Source organism: Bubalus kerabau, chromosome 12 (assembly GCF_029407905.1).
Source record: "Bubalus kerabau isolate K-KA32 ecotype Philippines breed swamp buffalo chromosome 12, PCC_UOA_SB_1v2, whole genome shotgun sequence".
NCBI classification, from domain to species: Eukaryota; Metazoa; Chordata; class Mammalia; order Artiodactyla; family Bovidae; genus Bubalus; species Bubalus kerabau.
The window spans coordinates 79,443,832-79,469,851 of NC_073635.1; the positions used below are offsets into that span (position 1 = coordinate 79,443,832).

At 51.1% G+C, this 26,020-nt stretch overlaps 1 protein-coding gene across 9 annotated transcripts in view; it reads left to right on the forward strand.

The window, feature by feature from the left end:
* FARP1 (FERM, ARH/RhoGEF and pleckstrin domain protein 1) overlaps positions 1 to 24,225 on the forward strand; it is a 307,967-nt gene extending 283,742 nt beyond the window's left edge. For all 9 annotated transcript variants that reach the window (XM_055542879.1, XM_055542882.1, XM_055542883.1 and 6 more), the window contains 11 exons: positions 2,839 to 2,920; positions 7,935 to 8,172; positions 10,268 to 10,398; positions 15,146 to 15,214; positions 15,478 to 15,567; positions 16,223 to 16,305; positions 16,407 to 16,519; positions 17,244 to 17,407; positions 20,644 to 20,751; positions 21,122 to 21,273; positions 22,828 to 24,225. In XM_055542879.1, the coding sequence (XP_055398854.1) occupies positions 2,839 to 2,920; positions 7,935 to 8,172; positions 10,268 to 10,398; positions 15,146 to 15,214; positions 15,478 to 15,567; positions 16,223 to 16,305; positions 16,407 to 16,519; positions 17,244 to 17,407; positions 20,644 to 20,751; positions 21,122 to 21,273; positions 22,828 to 22,909 (1,312 nt within the window). In that variant the 3' untranslated portion in view covers positions 22,910 to 24,225. The remainder of the gene's footprint in view (positions 1 to 2,838; positions 2,921 to 7,934; positions 8,173 to 10,267; positions 10,399 to 15,145; positions 15,215 to 15,477; positions 15,568 to 16,222; positions 16,306 to 16,406; positions 16,520 to 17,243; positions 17,408 to 20,643; positions 20,752 to 21,121; positions 21,274 to 22,827) is intronic.
* Positions 24,226 to 26,020: the final 1,795 nt, after the last annotated feature.

Below are 26,020 nucleotides of genomic sequence, written 5' to 3' on the forward strand. Positions count from 1 at the left end.
AATATTCTTGCCTGGAGAATGCCCATGGACAGAGGAGCCTGGCGGGCTACAGTCCATGGGGTCGCAAGAGTCGGACACGACTGAGTGATTAAGCCACCACATACACTGTGTCGTCTTCATATCCACCACCATGAGGTCACTCGGGCAGCAACCTCTGAAAGTCATAAAATACAGGGCCTGGGTCAGTAACTACATAGCTCCTTGAGGTTAGATGTGGCATCGTGAGTTGAAACCATGGAGACTAGAAAGGCTTGCTTAGGGAGAGGTAGAAATGAAGAGAGAGAAGATAGCCAGGGATGGGTTCTCAAAACACAGAAACAGGTTAGGAATGGTCTGAAGAGGAGGGCTTGGCAAACAGGACTGAAGATGTCACCTGGAGAGAAACCAGAGAGCAGGGCCAGGGCGTTTGGGACCAACCAGCCGCGCGTGGGTGACCAGGAGCAGGAGTGGCAGTACTTCCTTGGTGGATTAGGTAACTCAGAGCAGTGGCAGTGTTGCACAGAGCCATTTCAGGCAGTGGCGAGAAGAGAAGCCCTGCTTCAATCAGAAGAGAAGTGCATAGTAATTGAGGCCATCGGCCAGCTTGTTTGTCTTGGCAGCTAAGAGGAAGCAGAAGGATTGAGGAATTCTGCATCGGGGTGGAAAAGAATGGAATAGGTTAACAAGAGGACAGCCCTTCTAGAAAAACGATACAGATGAACTTACTGGTAAAGCAGAAAGAGACACAGATGCAGAGAACAAGTGTACCGCGACACCAGGGTGGAGAGAGAGAGAGGGTGGGATGAATTGGGAAATTGGGGCTGACATAAACCCACTACTGTGGATAAAATAGGTAACCACTAAGAACCTACTGCAGAGCACAGGGAACTCTGGTCAGTGCTGTGTGGTGACCTAAATGGGAAGGAAGTCCAAAAAAAAGAGGATGTGTTTATACATGTAACTGATTTACTTTGGTGTACAGTAGAAACAGCATTGTAAAGCAACTATATTCCAATAAATATTAATTAAAAAAGAGAAAGACAGCCATAGAAGACCCTGGCAGGGGCTGGGAACATCGTGGGCACCCTCGCTCCTTTTATTTTATAGAAGCTTTAATGCCCTCATGGGTCTGGCTGCTTCTCTCTCCTGTGATGTAATTCCTCGTCTACGCTCGGTTATAAACGGTGGAATACGTGGTGTTGTCACTGCTTGGTGTGGGGAGAGGGGAGCTAGGAGAGGAGCCAGTCTTCCTGTTTGTCTGCTCCGACGTTTCTACCTCCTTCAGTGCTAAGTCCCTTCAGTTGAGTCCAACTCTTTGTGACCCCATGGACTGCAGCCCACCAGGCTCCTCTGGCCATTGGATGCTCCAGGCAGGAATACTGGAGTGGGTTGCCATGCCCTCCTCCAGGGGATCTTCCCAGCCCATGGATCGAACCCACATCTCCTACATCTCGGGCGTTGGCAGGTGGGTTCTTTACCACTAGCACCGCCTGGAAAGCCTCACTCAGTCCCTTCCTCCCTGCCCTCCTCTCCCCATCCCGAGAGCCTTGCTGTGTGAGAGGTTGAACAGGTAGTTCTGGAAAGCTCCTAGTGCCGAGGGGAGGGGGCATTAGCCTCCCGGTGCTGGAGGCTTCAGGCAGCAGCGTCTGTGGTTGTGAATTACTGTCCTCCACACTCGGGCTGCGGGTATTTTACTCCACCCTGAGCACGTCTCACCTCCCTGTCCAGATGTTTACCTTTTTTTCATTTTTAGTTTGTCCCTTTTCCTTAAATTGGCTTCTGGCTGTCCTGAACAGTTGAAGATATTAGCCAGGTTCGTTGTTGAAAAATCATGTTTTAATTTTCTCTGGGAGATTCAGCGGGTTAATTAGCAGATATGCACAGGTATGGTGGCTAGAAGCATATAGGCTGGGTTCCTGGGCTCGGGTCCAAGCTCCAGCCTTGTGATCACTGACATTAGACATGTTGCTTGGTTTCTTTGTGCCTCAGTATTTAGCTGTTTAAAGGGGGTGATGGTGGTACCTGGTCACAAGGCTGCCAAGAGGATTCAGTGACTGGTCAGTGCCTGTAATATGCTCAGCACTGTGTGGTCAGTGCTCAGTAACTGAAGCTGCCATTATTATTAATAATATTCCTTTACTCACTGCTGTTTAAGCCCCTAGATTATCAATATTGGATACAGCCTAGAGCCAAAGAGAAATTAATATATACCCAGATGCTCCATTCAAAACACCCATGTCTTTGTCTTCTGCCACCCAGCATGTCCGGGGGACCCCTGACCCATCTCAATACCTGGGACCCCATCCTGCCCTCTTCTGGGTCGTTCTTCACATAGCCACCTCTGTAAGGGGGTCTCCTGCACGCCCTCATTTATATTTTTCTCTTGCCAAGGGCTTTTCACACAGCCCTTTGTCTGCTTCAGGTTAGGACTCTTGGGAGCAGAAACCTTGGTTTTTGAGGCTAAGCCTGGCTTCTTACAAGTGTCTGTTAGTCTCTGTGAGAAAGAATCAGTTTCATGAGCTTGTTCCTGCAAGTCGTCATCTCGTTGTTCTAATGCTGAGAAAATCACCCAAGTGTGGATGGAAAAAGAAATGTAAAATGAGATCAAATTAAAGTGAACAGATGTGGCTCTTCCCTGCCACTTTCAGAGCACAAGTGGACTTCTTTGTCTGCAGGAGGACTGGGGTCATTTTGAAGTCTCCTTCTAGCGCCGATGTCCTGTGAGACAGAGAAAGCAAAATACAGATAGGTCAGTGGATTGGAAGACGTGAAGGTTGATGGTTTGTCATCTGGGGCTGGCACGTTGATCCAGTCATGTTTTCACTGCTAACGCTTTGGTTTCCAACCCTTTGCTCCCAGGGAAGGCCGCTCAAATGCCCACATCAGAGGAGATTACCAAAGAATCGGAGACGTGATGCTGAAGAACATTCAGGGGATGAAGGTAAGCTGCTGGGGCGGGAAGGGAGGTGGGGGCGGGGCTCCCCTGGGAACATAACTCGGACTGTGATCCCCGCCTGTGATTCGCATCTGCATATAGTACAGCTTTGGGGGAACTCCTGCCTCCTCTGGATAATTTTATTTGGCGGCATAAAAGAAAATCTAGTTCAGTACTTTTCCAAAGCTCTGTGTTGTAACCAGAACAACAGGTATTCTCTATGAGTCATTTGAAAAAAGCTGTGTAAACAAACATTGGTTGACTGAGCATTTCACTGGTAGTCAGTTGTTTTGGCTTCTTCGACAGAAATATTGGATTCAGAGCTATGTAGGAATTCCAGGCAAGTCTGTGACTTTCAGTCAGTTTATAAGGTAAATATATTTTTGACCATTAAATGATACCTGACACCAAAGAATGAAAGTCTCCCAAAATGTTGGGACAGTGAACCATAGTCTGCCTCTTGTTTGAAATCTTCCCACCTCTTAGGTCTGAAATTTCATTTTTGCCTTTCGCTCGAATCCATTAGTAATTCCTTTAAAAATGGAATGTTTTAACTCACACAATTTGTCTTTCAAATATGAATACATCTGTGTGTGTGAGTCAGTCAGTTGTGTCTGACTCTGCAACCCCATGGACTGTAGTCCGCCAGGCTTCTGTGTCCTTGGAGCTCCCCAGGCAAGAATACTGGGGTAGGTAGCCAAATCAACCCTGAATATGCATTGGAAGGACTGATGCTGAGGTTGACTACTTGATGCAAAGAGCTGACACCCTGGGAAAGACTGTGGTGCCGGGAAAGATTGAGGGCAGGAGGAGAAGGGGGAGACAGAGGATGAGATGGTTGAATGGCATCACCAACGCAATGGATATGAGTTTGAGCAAACTGCAGGAGATAGTGAAGGACAGGGAAGCCTGGTGTGCTGCAGTCCATGGGGTCGCAAAGACTGCGTCCATGGGTCAGACATGACTGAGTGACTGAACAACAACATTCATTCCCTTCTCCAGGGGATCTTCCCAACCCAGGGATCAGACCTGGGTGTCGTGCATTACAGATGGCTTCTTTACTGTCTGAGCCGCCAGGGAAGCCTGAATACATTTGTAGTTAACGTTTTAAAGCAGTCTTCCCGTAGCTCAGCCTCCAAAGCCTAACAACCTTAACTAATAACTAAGCTTGTCGTTTAATCTCTAAGTCGTATCTGACTCTGCGGCCTCTGTCCATGGGATTTCCCAGGCAAGAATACTGGAATGGGTTGCCATTTCCTTCTCCAGGGGTTCTTCCCAACCGAGGGATCAAACCTGCATCTCGTGCATTGCAGGCGAATTCTTTACCCCCTGAAGAAGGCAGGTTGCCTGTGCCATCACCATTTCAGTCCATCAGCCGTTCTTCTGTCTGTCTGTATCTACCATCCATCCACACTAGCTGAGAGCCTACAATGTCTAAAGCACTTGTGGAGTTACCGTTATTGTTGAGGTTTGAAAGTGTCCCACCCCCTCGGGATAGCCCCGGAGTTCTCCCTGTTTACCAGCTCCCCTTGCGACCCTCCCACGGAAGGGTGCCCTTGCTTAGACTAGACATCCACGCTCCTCTCCGGTCACCTAGCACCTAAAACCCCCTAAAAATAGACCTGGTTTCCGCCCAGGGCAATTCTTCCCCCTCCGTCTAGTGAGCTGGCATTTTTGCATTTAGTCGGCTTCCTTGGCCGTGCTGGCATTTTAATTACTGTGCCAACGCCGCAAGCATTTATGGCGCGGAACTCTGTGCAAACAGAATAAAAATAGATGGGGAGGCTTAGACTCTGGCAGCGTTTTAGAGAAATTGGTTTTTCTTTTATTTTTATTTTTTATTGTGGCTGTTATTGTCGGTTATAGGGAATTTTTATAAAGCGTGGAGGGGAGCAGCCGAAGGTTCCAGAGAAGTGCCAACGTTGGCACTTCTGTCTGCAGTGCTTCGCACAGGCTCCAGCTCGCAGTCTTTCCTGCCCATCCCCCTACCCGGGCGTCCACCTGCACACGTGCAGATGTTCAGCAGGGCTGGGGACATCACTGGCTTTTGTCCCTAGACCCTCCACATGGGATGAGCAAGCCGGCCGGGGCTCCAATCCCGCCTAAAAGTCAGAGGCACCCAGCTGGTGATCTCTCACCCGGGCTGAAATGTTCTACTGGCAGCATCAGCATTTCACAGTCCACACACGCAGAGGAGGCCCTCGCCTTGCACTTTGACCCTTCCCCTGTCGTCTAGGCTGTGACCTTCACCCCCCAGGCCCAGTCACCTCCTGCTCCCTCTCCTTGTTCATTTCCTAGCGCTTCCCTCCCTCTGGCTCTCCGTTCTCTTCCCCATGACTCACTGGCTACCTCTTATCCTCTCCAGCCACCATTTACATCATGGCCACCCTGATGAGGCTCCAAACCCGCCTTGTTTCTCGGTGGTTTAGAGAATATAGTCCAGACTCTTAAAGCCTTCCCTGGACAGTTTTGCTAGATCCCTTAGCCCTCACCCACCCCACCCCATCCTTAATATTCTACTCTGTGCTCCAAGGACCTTGCACCCACCTCTCCAGGCACTCAGGGCCTTGCAAGGCGAACCCCTGCCCGAGCGGGATGCCTGCAGCAATTCATCTACTCATTACTGCAGGCGGGCAGCGGGCCTCCTGGAGGCACCAACTGTGTGTATGTAGTGACAGGACAGACACCCTCAAAAAAAGGGATTGCACGTGTGCAAACACTGCATAGAGCTACATGCACACACACCCATGCACACATACTACATATGCACACACAAGTTGAGGGTGTGTATAACTGGCTGAATGGATGCTGGACTCTCCCAATGTCAGCAGCCTGGTTGGGCTCAGTGCTCAGTAGTTAGACAGGATGTGAGCAGGAGGGGAGGCTGGGGAAGAATGCGTAAGACCCCCTGCACTTGCCTTTGCAACTTCTGTGAATCTATATGGGGCTTCCCTGGTGGCTCAGCGGTGAAGAATCCACCTGCAATGCAGGAGATGCATGTTTGATCCCTGGGTTGGCAAGATCCCCTGGAGGAGGAAATGGCAACTCACTCTAGTATTCTTGCCTGGATGGGAGGGCAAAGAGTCAGACACGACTGAAACAACTCAGCACAGCCCGCATGAATCTATATATTTTTTAAATCACCAAATAAACTCAACAGGGAGACCACGTGATAATGGCTAAGGGGGACAGGAAGTCCGGGAGGAGGAAGAGTCACTAACTCAGCCTGGAGAGCAGGGAAATGAGCCTGAAAGGGGGTCCTTAGGAGCAGAGTGCCCCGTGCCATGGCTCTGGGTGCCAGAGCCCAGCACATTCAAGGGCAGGTTGTTCAGTAGTGCCCGGAGTGAGTAGCAAGAAGCCACAGTGGAGGGGCAGGAGAGCTCACTGATCAGGGCCCCATGCGCCCTGCGGAAGACTCTATAGAGGTTGTCCTGAGATGGTGGGAGTTCTTGGGATATCCCAAGCAGGAGGCGATATGCTCTACTGCATTGGTGGAAGCTCCTTTTGGAGCCACTCGAAAATCAGGGGGCAGAAGTGAGGCAGAGACCCCAATGGAGACACCCTGGCAGTGGCCAGAACAAGGGCAGTGACCACCGGGCAAACCCAGGAACAGGCTTGCTGTTTGCAGGAGGTAGAATCTGTAGGTCTTGGCGAAGGACTCAAAACCTGAGGGCATCTGGAATCTTCTCCCGGTTTTTCTCTCTTGAGTAACAGGTGGCAGCACCCATCCTGCGTGAGAGGATCAGGGGGCAGCCTCAGTTGCAGTAGGGTGGGGGGAGTTGGGGGGGTTGATGTCTGGACTCCTGGATTTTCAGCTCTTTGTGGGCTGTGGGAATGGAGATGCCAGGATTGGGAACCCAGATGATCTGGGAATTAGCACACAGATAGCCAGCTATGGGAATGAGGAGGAAGACAAGGACAATAGCTGCCATAAGGAATTAATCCCTTCTGGAATGCTCTATCAGACTTCTTACCCTGCAGCTGTCTCCACCACCGCCCGTTAAAGGAAAACGATATTCAGCAACAGTCATTCAGCAACAGTCGTAAAGGAGGGTAGAGCAGACTTTGTTCTGGACCTTTGCAGTAGGTGGGGGGATGCTGCAGGGGATTTTACAGTGGGAGAGAGACTGGCATCAGCTCTCAGTGCAGCGGGAATCTACAGCCAAGGATCAGGGCCAGGCTCAGAGGGTGAAAAAGTACTAGGAGGAAACATCAGGGTCGTGAGGGGGAATTCTAGCTGAACCAATCTAATGGGATTCTTAGGTGAAGACATCATCTGGCGGGCAGGGGCAGATGGAGACCCCCCCCCAATGTCAAGGGTGACCAGATACCCAGGGTGGAGGGTTCTGGTTGAACTGACTTATAACAGGATTCTAAAACTGGATGGTACATGGAAGTGTACAGCCCAGCCTGGGAGAAGGTTCAGGAGCCTGACAAAAAGTTTGCCCAAGCAAAGGATCTTGGCCAGACCCCAGGAGAGAAGGACTGAGGCTCATCACTCCCATCCGCTCCCCAGAATCCAGCAGAGCAGGTGTCTCACGGCAGATGCTCAGTTATTACACAAGCGAAGGGGAGGGAGCCAAACAGAAACATGTACTTTTCACTATGTGATGTTTATTGAGTGGCCCTGGCCTCTTTGTCATTTTCTTTGTGACATTTAGGAGAAAACCCCAAGCCCCCTGAAGGCACTCCCATTCATTTATTTCCCCTGAGTTTCACCAGTCTTGTTTTAAAAGGATACTTACATCTCTAGTGTTCCATATACATCTCAAATATTTTATGATCCCTGCGTATTTTAAACTGCTCTGTGCTTTTATAGGGCTTTTTTTATTTCATCTTGAGAACTTAAATAGTGAAATATTAAAAGCATGAGATTAAACAAGTAGGATGAGATAATGAAAGCAAAGGTGATGCCTTGGGAGAGTCAGGCTGGGGTGGACCACGTGGCTGAGCCAGACTCTGCTGGTCTCCCTGGCCCCGCCCCCTCCGGGCCCCGCCCCCTCCATGTCTTCCCCACCAGCAACTGGCTGCTCACTTGTGGAAGCACAGCGAGGCGCTGGAGGCGCTGGAGACGGGCATCCGGGGCTCCCGGCGGCTGGAGAGCTTGTGCCGAGACTTCGAGCTGCAGAAGGTGTGCTACCTGCCGCTCAACACCTTCCTCCTGCGCCCGCTGCACCGGCTCATGCACTACAAGCAGGTCCTGGAGCGATTGTGCAAACACTACCCGCCCAGCCACAGCGACTTCAGGGACTGCCGAGGTGAGTGGGCGGGTGTGTTGGGGGTCGAGAGCGGGGAGGTCTCTGGGGTTGTGTCCCAAGCCGGGCAGACTCGCTTTGTAGGACCTGGGCCGGTATTTTCTGTCCCTCTTGGTCTGTCCTGTTAGGCAGTAATGATTCGCTTCTCTTCTCCATCCTCTTGCCTGCATTTTCTCCTTCTGTCCTGGGTGGTTAGTGCAAAGAATCCTGGAGAAGCTCCACTTAGAGTCCGTCCCTTCCGAAAAGCTTCCATTCACCTACACGGTAGAAGCTCATCACTGTGCCCTTGGATGGGCCACTGGAAATGGCTGGTAACAAACACTACTGCTCATGGCTGCAGGGCATTCGCGAGGTCACCACACTGAGCATTTCAGGTGTATCAGCTCTCAGTCTTTGAGAAATGCCTACAAGATACTGGTGAGCTCATTTTACATATGGGGACCGCTGAGACCAGAGAGGTTAAGGAGCCTTCCCAGAGTCACACAGCTGCAAAGTAAACAGCTGGTAACCTAAACCCAGAACCCACATTCTTGACCATCCTTCCCTACCAGCTGATGATGCTATTACTCACTGACCCTCGCTCAGCACCTGGGCCAGGTACTCTGCCAGGTATCTTTCTCACATTAACACCTTTACTCCTTTAATGACCCCATGAGAGAAGGGTTGTTATCCTATTTTATAGATAAGAAAATGGGCTTCAGAGGGGTAAAACATTTGTGAGCATTGCTCAGCTGGCCAAGATGGGAGTTGCCACTCTAGCCCATGCTTTCCCCACTGTGCCACGCATCGTCTTTTTGAATTTACATCCTCTTTTCGTGTTTGTGGTCTGTTACCGTCTGCGCTCCCTGGCCTGAACTTGTAGCCCTGGGGGCCAGGACACTCTGCAGCCAGTCTGTACACAGTGCACCCTCTCCAGGTGGTTCTTGACAGATTATGAGACTTTGCACACCCGTCAGTATGTCACGATATGTGTCTCTTGCCTAAAGTATGTAAATTTAATCTTGGTTTTTAGAAAGGCAACCCAAGGGAAGATTTCATAGAGTAATGAAGACATTGTTTCCTGGTAGCTCAGTTGGTAAAGAATCTGCCTGCAGTGCAGGAGACCCAGGTTCGATCCCTGGGACGGGAAGATCCCCTGGAGAAGGAAATGGCAACCCACTCCAGTATTTTTGGCCTGAGAATCCCATGGACAGAGGAGCCTGGCGGGCTACAGTCCATGGGGTTGCAAGAGTCGGACATGACTCAGTGACTAAACCACCAATACCACCGCCAGTGAAGACACTGGTAATTCGTGCAACAGGAACAGAAATGGCTCGAGACGTGGTTTTGACTTGCTTTAGACAACAGTCTTTAAACCATACAGCCTCACGCCTTGGCATATTCCATTCCTTCCACTTGGACTCCCCACCACCACCTCCTGGTCCTTTCCCTGGCAGAATCCTCCTCCTCCTCCTCCTCCTCCTCTAAGGCTCAAGTCTGTGCCTGACCCTCGAGGCCTCAACCCTGAATGCCCATCAGTGTAGGGGAGATGTGCCCAATATTGGAAAAGTTAGTTGCAGTTTTTCTTTGCAGCCATCGTGGTAAACACTATAATAAATGAGCACAGAAGGACAAACCAGGACATGCTGGAGTGTTTGTTGCCCAGAAGTGTTACACTGTCAGCTGGACTCTCTGCCAGAAAGCTCTCTCCTTCACCCGGGATTTTTCTGTGGCCTCTTTGCTCGCTCTGCTCTTTCCAGCTAACAGGGAGGGGAGAAAAATATCTGCCTTGGGGGCAAAATTCCAGGCACTCTTACCCCCTCACTACTGCCCCTTTATGCCAACAAGTAATTCTGACTCCACCACCGAGCTCTGAAGGGGGCACTGACATTTTCAAGATGGTTTGCGGGAAACTAAAGCAAGCAAATCAATACATAAAATAAATCACGCCGTTTTTATTATCACTCAAAAATAGCGGTGTCTTCCCTAGAAGGAACGTTTCTCACATGGTTCAGCTACCAGAGGCTATTACCCTGGAGAATGAAGCTTCAAGATGTAAGGGGAAATGACCCTTGTCTGCTGTGACTGCTGCAATTTTTGTGTCTGTTTCCCTCCTCAGCTGCTTTGGCAGAGATCACGGAAATGGTGGCCCAGCTTCACGGTACGATGATCAAGATGGAGAATTTCCAGAAGCTGCATGAACTCAAGAAAGATTTGATTGGCGTTGACAATCTTGTGATCCCAGGAAGGGTAAGTTCTCTCTGTATGCTCTGGAGGTGGAGCCAGAAAGAACGTGTGTGCTAAGTCACTTTAGTCATGTCCAACTCTTTGCAACCCCATGGACTACAGCCCACCAGGCTCCTCTGTCCCTGGGGTTCTCCAGGCCAGAATACTGGAGTGGGTTGCCACATCCTCCTCCAGGGGATCTTCCCGACCCAGGGATCAAACCCGTGTCTCTTATGTCTCCTGCATTGGCAGCCAGGCTCTTTACCACTAGCGCCACCTGGCAAACCCCAAGAAAGACTTGCAGTGACTTACATTGGAGCCTTTTGAATATGGACACCCCAAAATTAAAATTCTGAAGTGGCTTTCTTCCCCAGACAGGGAGACAACTGGGGAAAATGCCTTGAATATTACAGTGGCAATTCAGAAATTTTGGGTCAGAAGAAGATAAATGAATCCTTCAACCTCATATTCTGCTTTTTCTCCTTATTGGTTGATATGCTTATATACTTTTTCCCCACCGTATTCTGAGAGGCTTTGAGATTGCTTGTTAAACAACAAAAAAAATTAGGTAAATGAAGATGGAAGAAAAGGAAAAAAATTTTTTTAATTGGGTAGAGGATTTCCCGGTGGTCCAGGGGTTAGTTCAGACCCCATGCTTCCACTGCAGGGGGCACAGGCTTGATCACTGGTTGGGGAGGGATTCCCCCATGCTTTGTGGTGTGGGCCCCCCCCCAAAAATAATTGGGTGAAGGGGAAATAGAAAGCAGAGAAGTTAGTGCATGAAAGTGTGCTATAAATTCCCATGTAAGTGGGAAAGTTAGAAATTAAAACTGTAGCCAGAACACAGTTCTGGGAGAGACACACATTTCACTTAATGCTGTTTAACCTTTACTTCCCCATGGGGCTTCTCTGGTGGCTCAGACAGTAAAGAATCCACCTGCAATGCAGGAGGCCCAGGTTCAATCTGGAGAAGGCAATGGCACCCCACTCCAGTACTCTTGCCTGGAAAATCCCATGGATGGAGGAGCCTGGTAGGCTGCAGTCCATGGGGTCGCTAAGAGTCGGACACGACTGAGTGACTTCACTTTCACTTTTCACTTCCATACATTGGAGAAGGAAATGGCAACTCACTCCAGTGTTCTTGCCTGGAGAATCCCAGGGACGGGGGAGCCTGGTGGGCTGCCGTCTATGGGGTTGCACAGAGTCGGACACGACTGAAGCGACTTAGCAGCAGCAGCAGTAGCAGCAGGTTCAATCCCTAGGTCAGGAAGATCCCCTGGAGAAGGGAATGGCAACCCACTCCAGTGTTCTTGGAGAACTCCATGGACGGAGGATGCCGTCCATGGAGTCACAAGGAGTCAGACACAACTGAGTGACTTAACACTTCCACTTTCTCCATGCGCATGACAGGTAGGTCATTCACAGTACAGGACCGCAATATCAAACATGCTCCCTCCAGGCCAATGGGCATTTTAAACATACAGGGTAACCTACCTTTTTCCAACTCTCTTCCTAGGAAACAGTCATTGACCAGGAATTAAAAACAGTTGCTCCATCTCATCAGGTCTCTATATGGGAACTTTCTCTACCAGCTCTCCTGTCTCAAACTACACCTAACCCAGATTCAGAGGGGCATTTTATTTTAGCTTCTTTGATCTGTCATACCTGCCTTAAACTTCAGACAAATACCCCTCATCCTTTTGGGTATTGGGTCTTTCTGTTGGGAAGCCTAATTACAAAGCTGGGCAGGGTATCAGCTATAAAACGTTGTCAGAAGAGTTATGTGGTAACTGTCTGCTGGAAATTAAAGCTGGGACTTAACTTCAGCTCTGCTGGTGAGAAAATTCTGCCAGGACTCAGCACATCACAACCCGTGTTCACCCATCCATGCAGAAGCCTTTAAAGCCTTGCAGAATCGGTATAATTTTCTCTTAACTTCGGATGTTATAAAATACTTAACATATTATATGCTACACGGCAAACAGAGCATCTGTAAGGAACTTATTTTGAGAAATAGTTTCCACGGTGCTGTGAAAAGAGCAGTGGAGTGGAGTAGGTGGCCCTGGGTTCAGTGTCTGGCTCCACCAGAACTGGACTGTCTCACCTACTGGGATGTTCCTTTCATTCTGTAACATGGGGACCATTTCTCTGTCATAGGTTGTGTGTGTATTAGTCACTCAGTCCTACTCTTTGTGACCCTATGGACTGTAGCCTGCCAGGCTTCTCTGCATGGGATTCTCCAGGCAAGAATACTGGAGTGGGTTGCCATTTCTTTCTCCAAATGACCACTGCTGCTAAGTTACTTCAGTCGTGTTCGACTCTGTACGACCCCATAGACGGCTGCCCACCAGGCTCCCCTATCCCTGGGATTCTTCAGGCAAGAACACTGGAGTGGGTTGCCATTTCCTTCTCCAATGCATGAACGTGAAAAGTGAAAGTGAAGTTGCTCAGTCGTGTCCCACTCTTCGCAACCCCATGGACTGCAGCCTACCAGGCTCCTCCATCCACGGGATTTTCCAGGCAAGAGTACTGGAGTGGGGCGCCATTGCCTTCTCTGCCAAATGACCACAGCCTGCTGTTAGTCATATGGATCCAGCCCACAGTTGCGGGAGTTTTCCTTTTGGTAGACGAGAGGCTAAGTTTTTGATTGAGACATAGCTCATCACTCTGATTGAGTCTGAGTGACCCCAGAAGAACATTTAACTCTACGGCCAGGGTCAGAGCAGGTATTAATTAATTGGCCAGCTGACAGGAATATCAATCGTGACTGACTGAACATGACTTAACATTTTCCCTTTAAAGTAAATTTCCTCAGGGCCAACCAATTAGAACCTTGGAGCACAGAAATGCATCAAGGTAACCCAGAAATACTGGACACAGGTAACTGGCCACAAACCCGACAGTTGGATTGATTTCTAAAACTAGCATAGCATCATGCCTATGATAGAAAAGCATTTGATTCCTATGCAAAGGTCCAAGGAGGTATTATGGATCAAATGAGACTTAATCTGCAAAAACTAACATAGTAAATATGTTACCTTCCTCTTCTCCCACCTACACTCATTTGAAGAGACTACGTATACGCTTAGTATAACATAACTGAGTACACAGCACAGCCAGCTTCCCAGGGGGCTCAGCTGGTAAAGAATCCGCCCACAGTGCAGGAGACCTGGATTCCATCCCTGGGTTGGGAAGATCCCCTGAGGAGGGGAAAGGCTACCCACTCCAGTTCTTTGGCCTGGAGAATTCCATGGGGTGTATGGTTCCTGGGGTCACAAAGAGTCGGACACGACTGAGCCACTCGGGTTCCCTTTCACACTACAGCATTGTACGGGGCACAGACTTGTTTCACCAGATGTGGGCTCTGTTCACCCACTGACCAGGTGTGGGCAAGTTCCTTACTCATTTTGCTCCTCAGTTTCCTTATCTGAAAAATGGGGGTGAATTTACACATTTGTGCCTGGACCTAATATAAGCAGCCAGCACATGTCAGGAACACACCGTGTGCTAATCAATCACTATTGATGAAGCTGAAGTCAGAACTGGGGTGCTGGGTACACACTGCAGGACCGGCCTTTTCTGTATGTTCTTCTGTGGATCAACCAGCTTCATGACCCTTCAGTGTTTCAAGTCATCCCTGACAGAAATGGGAAGGAGGGATCCGAGGCCCTCAGAGGGCCACGTTCTAAGGTGGGCTGTTCCACACACCGAGGGCTAGTTGATTATCTTCTAAAAATTATCAAAATTACCTGATGAGTGGAAAGACGGCTCCAGGAGGTTTGTCTACATGTGGAATTTGAAAAATTGAGATTTCTAAGTGAGCATCTGATGTTCACGCTCCCTGCAGTCTAATTCCTAACACATAATCCTACCACCCTCTTGCTGGGGTCAGGCTGAGATGGGGGTGCCACATCCTAGAAACAGGATTTCTTCCGAGGCAAAAGACCCCAGCACAGTCTGGCCTGAGCCAGGGCCCAGGGTGTGTTTTCTGTCCTAGGCATTGTGTGCCCAAAGAGTCCTTCCAGGAGCGCAGTGGGGGTTCATTTGGTTAAAACTCAGAGGCCTGGACTTTGTGAATTTTGTTCCAGAAGGAAGCCGATTGAGCTTAAGGATATTAAGGGCCTTTTCTTTTTCTCCTATTTCACAGGGGCTTGGGGTGGGACGGGGCAGGGGGGGGGGGGTGTTTTTAATACTTTTTAAAATTTTATTTTGGTTTTAATATTTTTTAATTTTTACTGATTTGTTTAGTCAAGACAAGTCTTGGTTGCAGCTTGCAGGATCTTTGTTCTTCCTTGCTTGTGGCTCTTTAATTCTAGAACACAGTTACTAGTTTTTGATAACCAGTGTTTAAATCGTGAAGATGATCCTCTACTCATAGTTCTCGCCTATGGCATATCTCTCATCCTTGGTCCCCTGTTGCCCTGTTGTATCCCTCCCGGGTCCTTGGTCACCTCCTTGCAGCGGAAGCCTTCAGGGCCTGGGGGTGAGGTGCATGGTGACAGGTTCCAGTATGAAGCTGCCCATAGACCTCTGACCACCGGCTTCCCGTCTGGTACTAGAGCTGAAGTTAGCCTCAGCCTTGCAGGTTGCTGGCAAGGCGAGGCGCTGAGAGGCAGCACAGCTGGGCATTCAGTAAACAGGGGCTGTGATCGCTACGATTTTTAGCATGAAAGGGACCACGGTGGGTGGAAGCATCTCACATGGCTGTTGAATCTGCACAGACATGGGTCTGCAGGCTCCGAGCCAACTCGTGGGTGTGTTTTCTCTGCAGGAATTCATCCGCCTGGGCAGCCTCAGCAAGCTCTCCGGGAAGGGGCTTCAGCAGCGCATGTTCTTCCTGGTAAGTGGTGAGAGCCGAGCTGTCTGTCCTCACCACAATCGGTGACATGTGGGCCTGTGGAACCAGCAAGGGGCACGTGACTGGGCATCAGCCACCCCAGAGCGGGCATACGTGGGAGGCAAGAAGAGCAGTCAAAGCTGCTCAGACTGGAGATGTTGAGGTCCACGGGTTTTCAGAGTTCTGAAAATGTATCAGTTGTTTCCGCCCTTGTTGGTTTCAAATGGTCCCGTTAGTCTCAGCCGCTCTTGTCCTCCGTCCTCTAGTTCAACGACGTCTTGCTGTACACCAGCCGGGGGCTGACAGCCTCGAATCAATTTAAAGTCCATGGGCAGCTCCCGCTCTACGGCATGACTGTAAGTATGCGCCTGGGGCCCAGGCTGGGGGACCTGGTCCTCTGGGCTAGGAGCCAGTGACCGCAACAAGGAAGGAAGGGACGGAGGGACTTGATAAGGAAGTGAGAGCATCACGGGCTCCGTGAAAAACCTGGGCTTGGCTAGGGCTGCCCTGGAGGGGCCCTGGGACAGCACTCCTCCTACAGTGGGATGCACGCCCTGTTTCTTCTGGAGTCGGGTAAAGAGGCAAGCTGTCATGCCACGTGGTGTGGACGTGCCTCTTACTGCCTGGTGCCTGGCCCCCAGACCCTGATAAGCTGTGACCACACTGCCCACGGGGAGTAAAGACCAGGAAACCATCTTTCTCCCCAAAATGCCCCGTAGACAGGTGTCCACATTCTGTGAGCCTTGGTGAGCGAGGCAGACAAGGAACCAGTGTCCATAGGATTCTTTCCCTGGCTTATCCCCAGAACGCTCCTCGGTGGTCAGGAAGAGAGAAGTCTATGGCTCTGCTGAGAAAAAGATAGTGCATTTTCACCTTGTATTTATCCTCCGGATTGGGATTTTTCTGACTTGGTCCCTCCGGGCTGTAGCCAGTTCAGTGAAACTTGGAAAACGCACAGAGTGTGGCCCGCCCCCTGCTTGACCCTAACTTACGGCCACGCTCGCCCTACAGGTGGAGGAAAGTGAAGAGGAATGGGGCGTCCCCCACTGCCTGACTCTGCGGGGCCAGCGCCAGTCCATCGTGGTGGCCGCCAGGTAACTCGGGGAGCCTGACCTTTGACCTGGGTACCCTCCCCCCCCCCCCGCCCCCATCTCCCCATGGCCTGGAAAAAATCTGACGTCCATCTCTCCTCCAGTTCTCGGCCGGAGATGGACAAGTGGGTGGAAGACATACAGATGGCCATCGACTTGGCCGAGAAAAGCAGCGGCCCCGCCCCCGAGTTCCTGGCCAGCAGCCCCCCAGACAACAGTAAGTGTGGGGCACACAGGCCCGGGCCCCGGAGGGATTAGCCAGGACGCTGAGGGACCGCTCTGGCTCTCCGAGAGCATCCTAGGCACTGCTGCTGCTAAGTCACTTCAGTCATGTTCGACTCTGTGCGACCCCATAGACGGCAGCCCACCAGGCTCCCCTGTCCCTGGGATTCTCCAGGCAAGAACACTGGAGTGGGTTGCCATTTCCTTCTCCAATGCATGAAAGGGAAAAGTGAAAGTGAAGTCGCTCAGGACTCTTAGGGACCCCATGGACTGCAGCCTACCAGGCTCCTCCGTCCATGGGATTTTCCAGGCAAGAGTACTGGAGTGGGGTGCCATTGCCTTCTCCTGAATATCGCCTTACCAGTGCGCCTCATGTCCACAGTCTACATTTGTATTTTAAGCTAAACATCCAGAAACTGAGCAGTTATGAGCTAGCAGAGAAATGCCCTTTTCTGGGCCAGCCCTGCTGCTTGTCAGCGTCTGGGGGGGTGGGGGTGTGGAGAAAATACTATGAGGGGCTCCCGGGCCGGGGGGCTGGTGGGACGCCCCTTGGCCAAGCGCAAGCCCTCACCGCTATAATGTGACTTTCTGCCCAGGGGGGTGCCTAGGCTCTCCCTGTCTTTGCATTGCCGTAGGCCCCCCCAGGAGCAGGCGGGGAAACGCCTTCCTGCTTTCTTGGAGGGCAGAGATGGAAGCTCCCTTTTCGCCTCCCCCGGCAGAGTCCCCCGAGGAGGCGGCGGGCGACCAGGAGTCGGAGGACGACCTCAGTGCGTCGCGCACCTCGCTGGAGCGCCAGGCCCCACACCGCGGCAACACCATGGTGCACGTATGCTGGCACCGCAACACCAGCGTGTCCATGGTGGACTTCAGCGTGGCGGTGGAGGTAGGGCCGGGGCGGGGCCGGGCGCGGCCTTCTGCGCATGCGCGGCGGGGCTGCTGCGGGACCGCGGGCGTGGGCCTCAGTCCACCCCCAGGCTGTCTGCATGCTGATGGTTTTCCCTTGCTCCCCCAGATCTCTTCTCTCGTGGAGTCAGTCGTAGGGCAGAGATGGTCCGTGTGGTTTTTTTGTGTGTCGGCACCGGAAGTTGGGGCTGGGCCACCCAAGCCCTGTGCTGGCGGCACCCTGGAGCCCCCCACCACCCGAGTAGGGTGCAGGGAGGGGGTGTGGTCGGGAAGCTGCGGCCAGCCAGGGCTTCGGCAGGTGTCGTTCATGGGAGAACCTGCGAGAAGCCCACTCTCTGGCGTGTCTGGGGCCAGGAAGCTTCCAGAACTCTCCAAACCCCATTCTCTAAGCATCCCCCAGTCCAGATTCATCATCCCTAACCTTTCAGAAAACGCAAAGCCCAGGACGTTCTAAAACCCATAAGTTACAGACATAGCCCATTGGCGGTGGAAGGCTGTTTACTGGTTTTATGGGCGCCCCTGTTTTGCTGAAGAATCAGTTAGATTCTGTGCTGTGACCCCAGACTCCACTGTCTGGGGTGCTAGGGAGGAGAGGCACTGGGGGATCTTTCTAAAACCTGACAAGTTCTGGATCCCCAGGTACACCTGGTCCAAAAGATGTCACATAAGAGATGGTGAGCCAAGAACAGCAGTTCATTTAGTTTTTGAATCAACAGTACTGGGACTGTGCCTAAGGTTTCTTGATGAACGTGCTTAGTTGCTCAGTCATGTCCGACTCTTTGCAACCCTGTGGACGGTAGCCTGCCAGGCTCCGCTGTCTATGGGGATTCTCCAGGCAAGAATACTGGAGTGGGTTGCCATGCCCTCCTCCAGGGGATCCTCCCAACCCAGGGATCTGCCGCATTGCAGGCAGATTCTTTACTGTTTGAGCCACCAGGGAAGCTGACTATCTTGATGGATAGGGTTGTCTGAGATGATTCTCTGGCAGTGACTGTCAGTTCCAAACAAGTGCTTTTATTGAGTTTCCCTGCTACAGATAATGTTTTAAAACCCATGCTTCCTTCTCAGAACATCCTCAGGGGACTCTGTGCGCACTGTCCCTGGCCTTTGGATGGGCTGGGCTGTCAGAACCATCCCCCCACCCCCCTCCGGAGAGGGAGGGGCTCTCTCTTCCCAAGAAAATACCCATCCTCATCCTCCTTCCCTTCACACTTACCACTGCATCTGTTGGCAGAGCTTGCCAACCAGAGATTTCCTCCAGGGAACAGGGATGTTTCCAGCAAGGAAGGAGCAGGGAAGAAGAACCAGTGATATTCCCTGAAGAGATACCTGATTAGATCTGCTGTCCAGGCGAGGCCAGGGGGAAAGGGCTGTGCTGTGCATGAGAAATCCTCTTTGCCTCACTTTATGCTCACCTTTACAACATGTAGTCAGGGCCGTAGAGAAGTCGAGAATTCGGTAAGAAAGCGCCTTTATAATCCCTGGAAGCACACAGGCCGCCGCCCAGACACAGCCCTGTGGGTGATAGTCGGCCCTTGTGCTACAGCCCCGCGTGTGCGGGGTCGGCTGAGTGGCAGAGCCGGTCGGCATGTGGTGACCACAGCCCAGATCATGCCCACCTCCTGCCTGGTTCTAGCCTGTTAGCGAAGAATGGGGTTTTCCATTTTTGAATGGTTACTACAGAGATCCAAATACTTGCTCTGTGATCCTTGGAGGAAAAATCTGCTGAGGGCTGCAGCCTGTGGAAGTGAGCCCCGGGCCAGTGCCAGTGGTTTTAAGGTGGCAGTTCCAAAGACAACTGCAGCCAAGAGAAAGGTTTTTTTTGGACTCTGTCTGGAGGAAGTTATTGGATTCGGTATAAAAAAATAAGCAGCATAAGAAAAGGAAAATGTGCTAATCTCATTCGTCCACATTGAGGCTTGTTTGGAACCTTAACGCTGTTGCAGAAGCATCAAAGCACCACTTGGTTGCCATGCTCACCTGCTGAAACTCTCGCCAGTGGGCGAGCAGCAGCCAGAAGGGGTGATGGCACGCTGTCTGAGTGCCCCTGGCCGTGGGCAACAGCTCTGCTTCCTTCCTTCACTCCGTTTCCCCATCAGACCACGGGCAACCTGTCGTCAGAGCCATTTAAACTCTTTTCATAGGGGCATTAATTAAAAGTGCCTGTTTGAGTAAATACAGAAAAGTCCCAAAAGGAGAGAGTACAGTAGACAGGTATAGTTGTGTGTGTGTGTGTATATATATATATATATATATATATAGACAGGTATAGTTGTGTGTGTGTATATATATATATATATATATATATATATATCTATTGTGAGTTTGCCCATTTCACCATTTTGAAGTGAACAATTTAGTGGTGGTGATGACAAGGCTATGTGATCGTCACCGTCCACTTTTCGTTGAGTCTTCCTGGCAGGCAGCTGCTGGCTTGTCAGATTCGTGTAGGCGCCTTCTTAGGGTCCTCTGAGAGGTGACAAGGGGGCTCTGGAGGGAGGACTCGGCTGGGAGTGCACAGTGATGTGAGTTCAGGAATGCCTGGTCCCACCGGTGCTGGGCAGGGCGGAGGACTGGGCAATGAGGCACTGCGCTGAAACCCACGTTCCCGCCACGGCCACCAGGTGGCGGTCAGGAGCCGCTGGCTGGCGTGGGGCTCCCGAGAGCTTAGAATGGACAGGGAGGGGTCCTTTCTCAGAGAGGCTGTAACAAGCACCTCCAACAGGTTTGTCCTGGAGGTCAGAAATCCAGACGTAAGTGTGACTAGGGGTGCAGGCTCCCTCTGAAGCCTGTGTGGCAGGAAGTTTCCTTGCCTCCCTGGCTTCTGTGGTTGAGGGCCAGCCTTGGTGTTTTGGGGGTTGTAGACACATCACTTGAGTCAGTCTCCGTCCACGTAGGCACGTCCTCTCCTCCTCATGAGGACATCAGCCATAGTGGATACGGGCCCGTATCCTCCTCATTCTACATCTGATGACCCTATTTCCCAGTAAGGTCCCATTGGGAGGTACTGGAGTGGGGAGTTAGGGCTTCAAGATATTATTGGAGGACATCATTCAACCAGAGACAGGAAAATTAAACCAGGTTCATATAGTCACTCTCCCAAGGGTTTCGCCCCCTATCAGGGAGAAAGGCCGTTTTCAGGGTCACGGCCCAGCCTGGGAACCCAAAGCAGGGGCGCCCCCACCTGTACTCCTTCCAGGCCTCCCTGTCTTGCAGAATCAGCTGTCTGGGAACCTGCTGAGGAAATTCAAAAACAGCAACGGGTGGCAGAAGCTGTGGGTGGTCTTCACGAACTTCTGCCTCTTCTTCTACAAATCGCACCAGGTAGGTGGCCAGGGTGGATGCTGAAGGAGCCTCCCCCAGCACCCTCTGTGCTTGGGGGACAGGCAGCTTTCCTCTGGAAGGATGAAGAACTTGACCCTTGAGCCACCCAGCCAGGCCATGCAAGGGCACAGCCGTCAGAGACTCCTCAGGTCCAAGTGGAGGCTTCCACCTTGAAAAGGGCCATCTGTCTGCTGGTTGGACAAGGGAGGGGGGGATGGCTTTAACTGGTGGCCAACACACTGGTGTCCACCTAACCCATCCAGGCCAGGACCTCTCAGCTAAAACTGACCATGGTAGGGTGAGAGGCTGCGGGCAGGCTCCACGCCTGTGGCCGCCTCTCCAGAACATCCCCCCCCCACCCTCTTTCCAGGACAATCACCCCCTTGCCAGCCTGCCTCTGCTTGGCTACTCACTCACCATCCCCTCGGAATCCGAGGACATCCACAAAGATTACGTGTTCAAGCTGCATTTCAAGTCCCACGTGTACTACTTCAGGGCCGAAAGCGAATACACGTTTGAAAGGTAAGTGTTCCCGGGCACCTGCAGACAGGACACTGCTGAGCTGTGGGCTCTCTCCCAAGCAAGTGAGCGGTAAGGCCACCCTAGCAGCAGCTACCTGCAGCCTGGACGTCCGCTTCTTTAAAATGAAAGTATCTCATGAGATCTGGGTTCCCTCTGGCCAGTGCAAGGACGCACCTGTTTTCCTGGGATAATGGAAGCGTGAGTTTCCCTGGAAGCATCAGCCCTTAACCTGGACGCTTGTTCACACACTACGCATGGCACACTTTTTGATCTTGAACTTGTTTTTCAGTTAATGGCAAAAGTAGCTTAGTCCTTCAGGCCACTTAGTCCTTTAGTGGCCCAAAGGCTAAGTTTCAGGTCAAAAGACATGAGGAAGAAAAAAAAAATCCCAGTGCCCCTGAGTGTTCCCTGATCAATGAGACTGGTTCCATGGTATAGAGACCCAGGGGCAGTGGTCTTCCTTTTAGCCAAGAGATGGAACAAAAGGAGCCAGGCTAGCTCATTTGCCCACATTCAAGTACAAGTTCTGAGTCTTCTGGGTCCTAACATCGTGGGGCAGGCTGTGAAAGCAGTTGTCAGTGCCAAACCACCCCTATTAGGGTATTTCTCTCCTGGCCCCACTGCCGTGAGCCCATGAGGCTTTCTGATCGTTGCGCCAGTTATGATCCATGCACGAGCCCTAGTAAAGTTAGCTTGCTGCAAAGAGCACAGAGGTTTAAAACCAGGGTTGAAGGCGCCTGAGACATCCCAGAGCAGTGGTCCCTAAGCGACACTGCCTAAAAAGTGAGCCCGGGGATTAGCAGTCCTCAAATGTAAACTGAGATAATGTCGCCTGGCATTAGGGACTGTCTTCCCTGGTGGCTCAGATGGTAAAGCATCTGCCTGCAATCCAGGAGACGGGGTTCGATCCCTGGGTGGGGAAGATCCTGGAGAAGGGAATGGGTCCCCACTCTAGTACTCTTGCCTGGAAAATTTCATGGATGGAGGAGCATGGTAGGCTAGTCCATGGAGTCGCAAGTTGGACACAACTCAGCGACTTCACTTTCTTGTTCTTAAGCCCTCTAATCTCCACAAAGGCAGGAAGCTGGGCCCACCGCCCCGAGTTTTCTCCATCAGGCACTACTGACGTTTCGGACCAGAGGCTTTGTTGGGGGGGCGGGGATGGATGTGTTCAGCAGCAGCCCCGTACTACAAATACTTCAATGTATAAAATGGTATTCCCTCGAAGCAGGATGGGGCCCCACCCATTGTCCTGAGGAGGATTAGGAGTGGCCAATGCAGCCCCACCTCCGGCACTTCTGCAGGATGAGTGTGCCCATGTCAGTGGTTCTCAAAGTGGGTTCCTCAGGAGTACCAAGAGGAACCCTTACCCCCCACCCTCCGCCTTGGTTTTTACCTGGGAGCTAGGAGTTCATTTACAATCTTTTCTGTTAAAATAGATTATCTAGCAGACTGTGTGTGGCTTTGTGAGGAACAACTGCCAAGGATCAGGAGCTGTAACAAAGCAAGCACTTTTTCGCAGGCCCTGACAGTTATTTCTCTTTCTCGTCCTAGATGGATGGAGGTGATCCGAAGTGCCACCAGCTCGGCCTCACGTGCCCACGCCCCGAGTCACAAGGAATCTCACGTGTATTGATGGTGGGGACACACGTGTGGATTGCTTCAGCCGTGGTGACTCTTGGCAGGCGTTTCCTCTCTTCTGTATTAATGAAGCCTAGTAAAATTAACACCTGTCTGGAAAACAAAAAAAACAATGGTTTCGCAGCAACTCTCACCTGTCCCCACAGGACCATTTTTAAACCTTGTCTTTTCAGCTGGTAATCTCGCATCTGCACGGGGCCGCACCCGCGCCACCTCCGCTGCGGGCGGCATCTTGGCCCCTAGGTGGGCTCTCTCCAGCCCGTGCCAGTATTAAAACACTGTCATGGAGATAGTGCCAAATGACCTTTTTTCCTCCACGGCTGCCCCTTAAAGCAGTACCAACACATCTGTTCAACCAGTGTTTTTTTTTTTTTCCTTAAAACTCGGGGGGTTTTTGATTTCTAGGTTGCTGCATTTTACAAAATGGGTTTTCCAGTGTTTGCAATACACGTGGCACAATCTTAACAAATGAGATCATTTTCAGATTTGGGTTCCCCCCCCACCCCAATCTTTCTACTTTTATAATGATAGGAAATTAGTAGGATTTTACTTCTTTGATAAAACGAGCAATTTGCAGCATCCTTGTAGCCCACTGGGGGCTTCAGGCTCCAGGGAGACGCTGGTTCCCAGACCTACTTCTTGGCGTAGGTTGACCAAATTGTTGAAGTGATGGCTATTTACGCGGTGTGGTGGGTTGTTTTTTGTTGAGAGAAGCTCTCTGGACTGTCAAGTGTACCGAGTGCCGTGTCGAGGGGAGGGTAGTAAGCCGTGGTGTTTTGCTGTTTCACAAGCATGAGAACGTGTATGTCAGTGGCCAGGGCCATCTGTGCTGTGTTGGGGCGTGGGTGTGGGGGCTCCGAGTTGTGGTGCGTACCCCCCACCATCATACCTGTGTCCTCCTGCAACTGTGGTTTGGAACTGCACCCTCATATATATCTATCTCGTGCCTGTCTTCACAAACCAGTCTTTCCTCCTTTTGGTACTCACCACCCCCAGGCCTGGGCTATGGACGGACATGTGACATTGCACATCCTTGATAGACGACACAGGGAACAGGGCTCCAGTGACCGCTGGGGCCGCCAGTCAAAATCCGTTTGCCTGTCTCCATGGGGAATCGGGTGGCCGCCATTCCCTTGATACTGTTGAGCCCCTGTGGGGGGCGGGGGGCGATGGGGAACCCTCACCTAAGACACCGACAGGAGGAGCCCAACTTGAGGGGGCTGTGACCGGCGTATGCGGAAACACAAATGGATGAGGAACTCAAGATGTGTGAATCACTTGCCTTACAATCTGTACAGATCGTTTTAAGTACTAACAAAAGGGAATTAAAAAAATACCTCACGCCACAATCCAGCACACTCAAGTTTTAAGGCAAAACAACCCATCTTGTCTCGTGTCTTTTAACTACCTCTCGGGGTGGTGGGTTGGGGAGGGGGCTGGTCACGGGGAGCGGGGATGAAGGGGTGCCGAGGTCCAGCCCCGGCTGATCCAGGGCTGATCCAGGGCATTCGAAGGAGAGACGGCTAGGTGACCTATTCAAATGTTAATTAGAGATAATAAAAAGTAATAGAATGAGGATAGCTCAGTAGGAAAATTCAGTGGAGAAAAGAAGCTGAGTGGCTTGGTTTACGCAGAAAATCAATATAACCCATGACACCAGGTTAGCTCTGACCACGGAGGCCGCAGGCGCCCTCTCGAATAGCAGAAGGTGCCCCACCTTAGACAGACACCTTCTCGAGTGGGTCTTAGAAGCCCAGGCAATGGTCGCAGAGGATATCCGCGCTCCAGATGGACACTCAGCTGGAAGTTAAAGGGAAGAATGACATGGGGAGACCAAGCGTTGGTGAGCAAGGCCCCTAGCTTTATTTTCAACAGGGGTTTTTATACCCTACGTTTTACACATAGAGGATAATAGGGGATGCAAAGTCAGCAGTCTTTGATGCTTATCAAAAACCAGGGTTTCTTTCCTGCAAATTTATCGTATACAAATGGTTTAGGTCATTTACATCATCTTCTGGCCAGAAGGCCTATAAACATTTTATGACTCTTGACAAGGACTTATCAACAAAGACTTCTTTTCTCTAAGAGTAATTATTTTAAGGTTTGGCGCCATCTTTCGAAGATAAAATTACATTCCTATAGGGCGGATGTGTAAAGAATTTATTACCTTAAGGGTCTAAAGTTACTAACACCAAGGCCACTACTTATTTTTTCTACATACCAACTATATTAATTAATACACATTCAAGGATACAATACAGGGGATGTGGAAACTTGGCAGCAAGCATTGGCTCATCAATGAAATCTTTTACTAGTTTTATTCTGACAGTTTCTAACTCTCTGAGAGGCTCTAAGCTATTTGAATATCTTAGGCTTCCCGTGCCTCTCGAGGCTGGGAGACTGTAAACAATCGTATGCATAGCTGTAGGTGTCCGGGTAAACTTGTCAGGCGAGTTAGAGAGCCATCTGAGGGGTTTGGATTTAAACACTCCTAATGCCCAGGAACTTTATTAATTGGAGCTGTAAGTTAACTCTTTGACAGAGAGAGAGAGATGGTGGTGGGGGACAGCCCCCAGTAAAGTCAGAGGTGAGAGCACAAAGCAATAAAGTAGGCAGACTCTGGTTTTGGGGGGTAGATGCTGGAGAATATCCGGGGGCACTCCCGAGGCTCGATCCCGCCTTTGCGTATGCCGCGCCTCCTTCCTCATGACCTTTGTCACGAGTGGAATGTCTCTCGCCGGCTCCCGGCAAAGGGGTGAAGACAACTGCTCGCGAAGACAGCGTCTTTGGAAAAACTTGGAATCGGATAAGTTTCATCTGCTTCTCCCAACTTGGGAAGCAGAATATTCCGAGAGACCTGTCGTGGCTCTGGAAGATTTAGGGCTGAGGACGAGATGGGGGTACCAGTGCCCATTGGATCCCAGTCCGCGAGCATCTCCAGAAGCCTCCCTGGTCACTCACCTCTGTGAGGCTTGGGAAGAAGTTGTCTCCTAGGTCAGTCTTCTGTTCACACCTACCTGTGTCCCTCTGCAACGTCAAAGAGAACCCAAGTCCAGATCACAGGGGTGATTCAGACCACCCCCAAGCTGCTGGAAACACTGGGTTT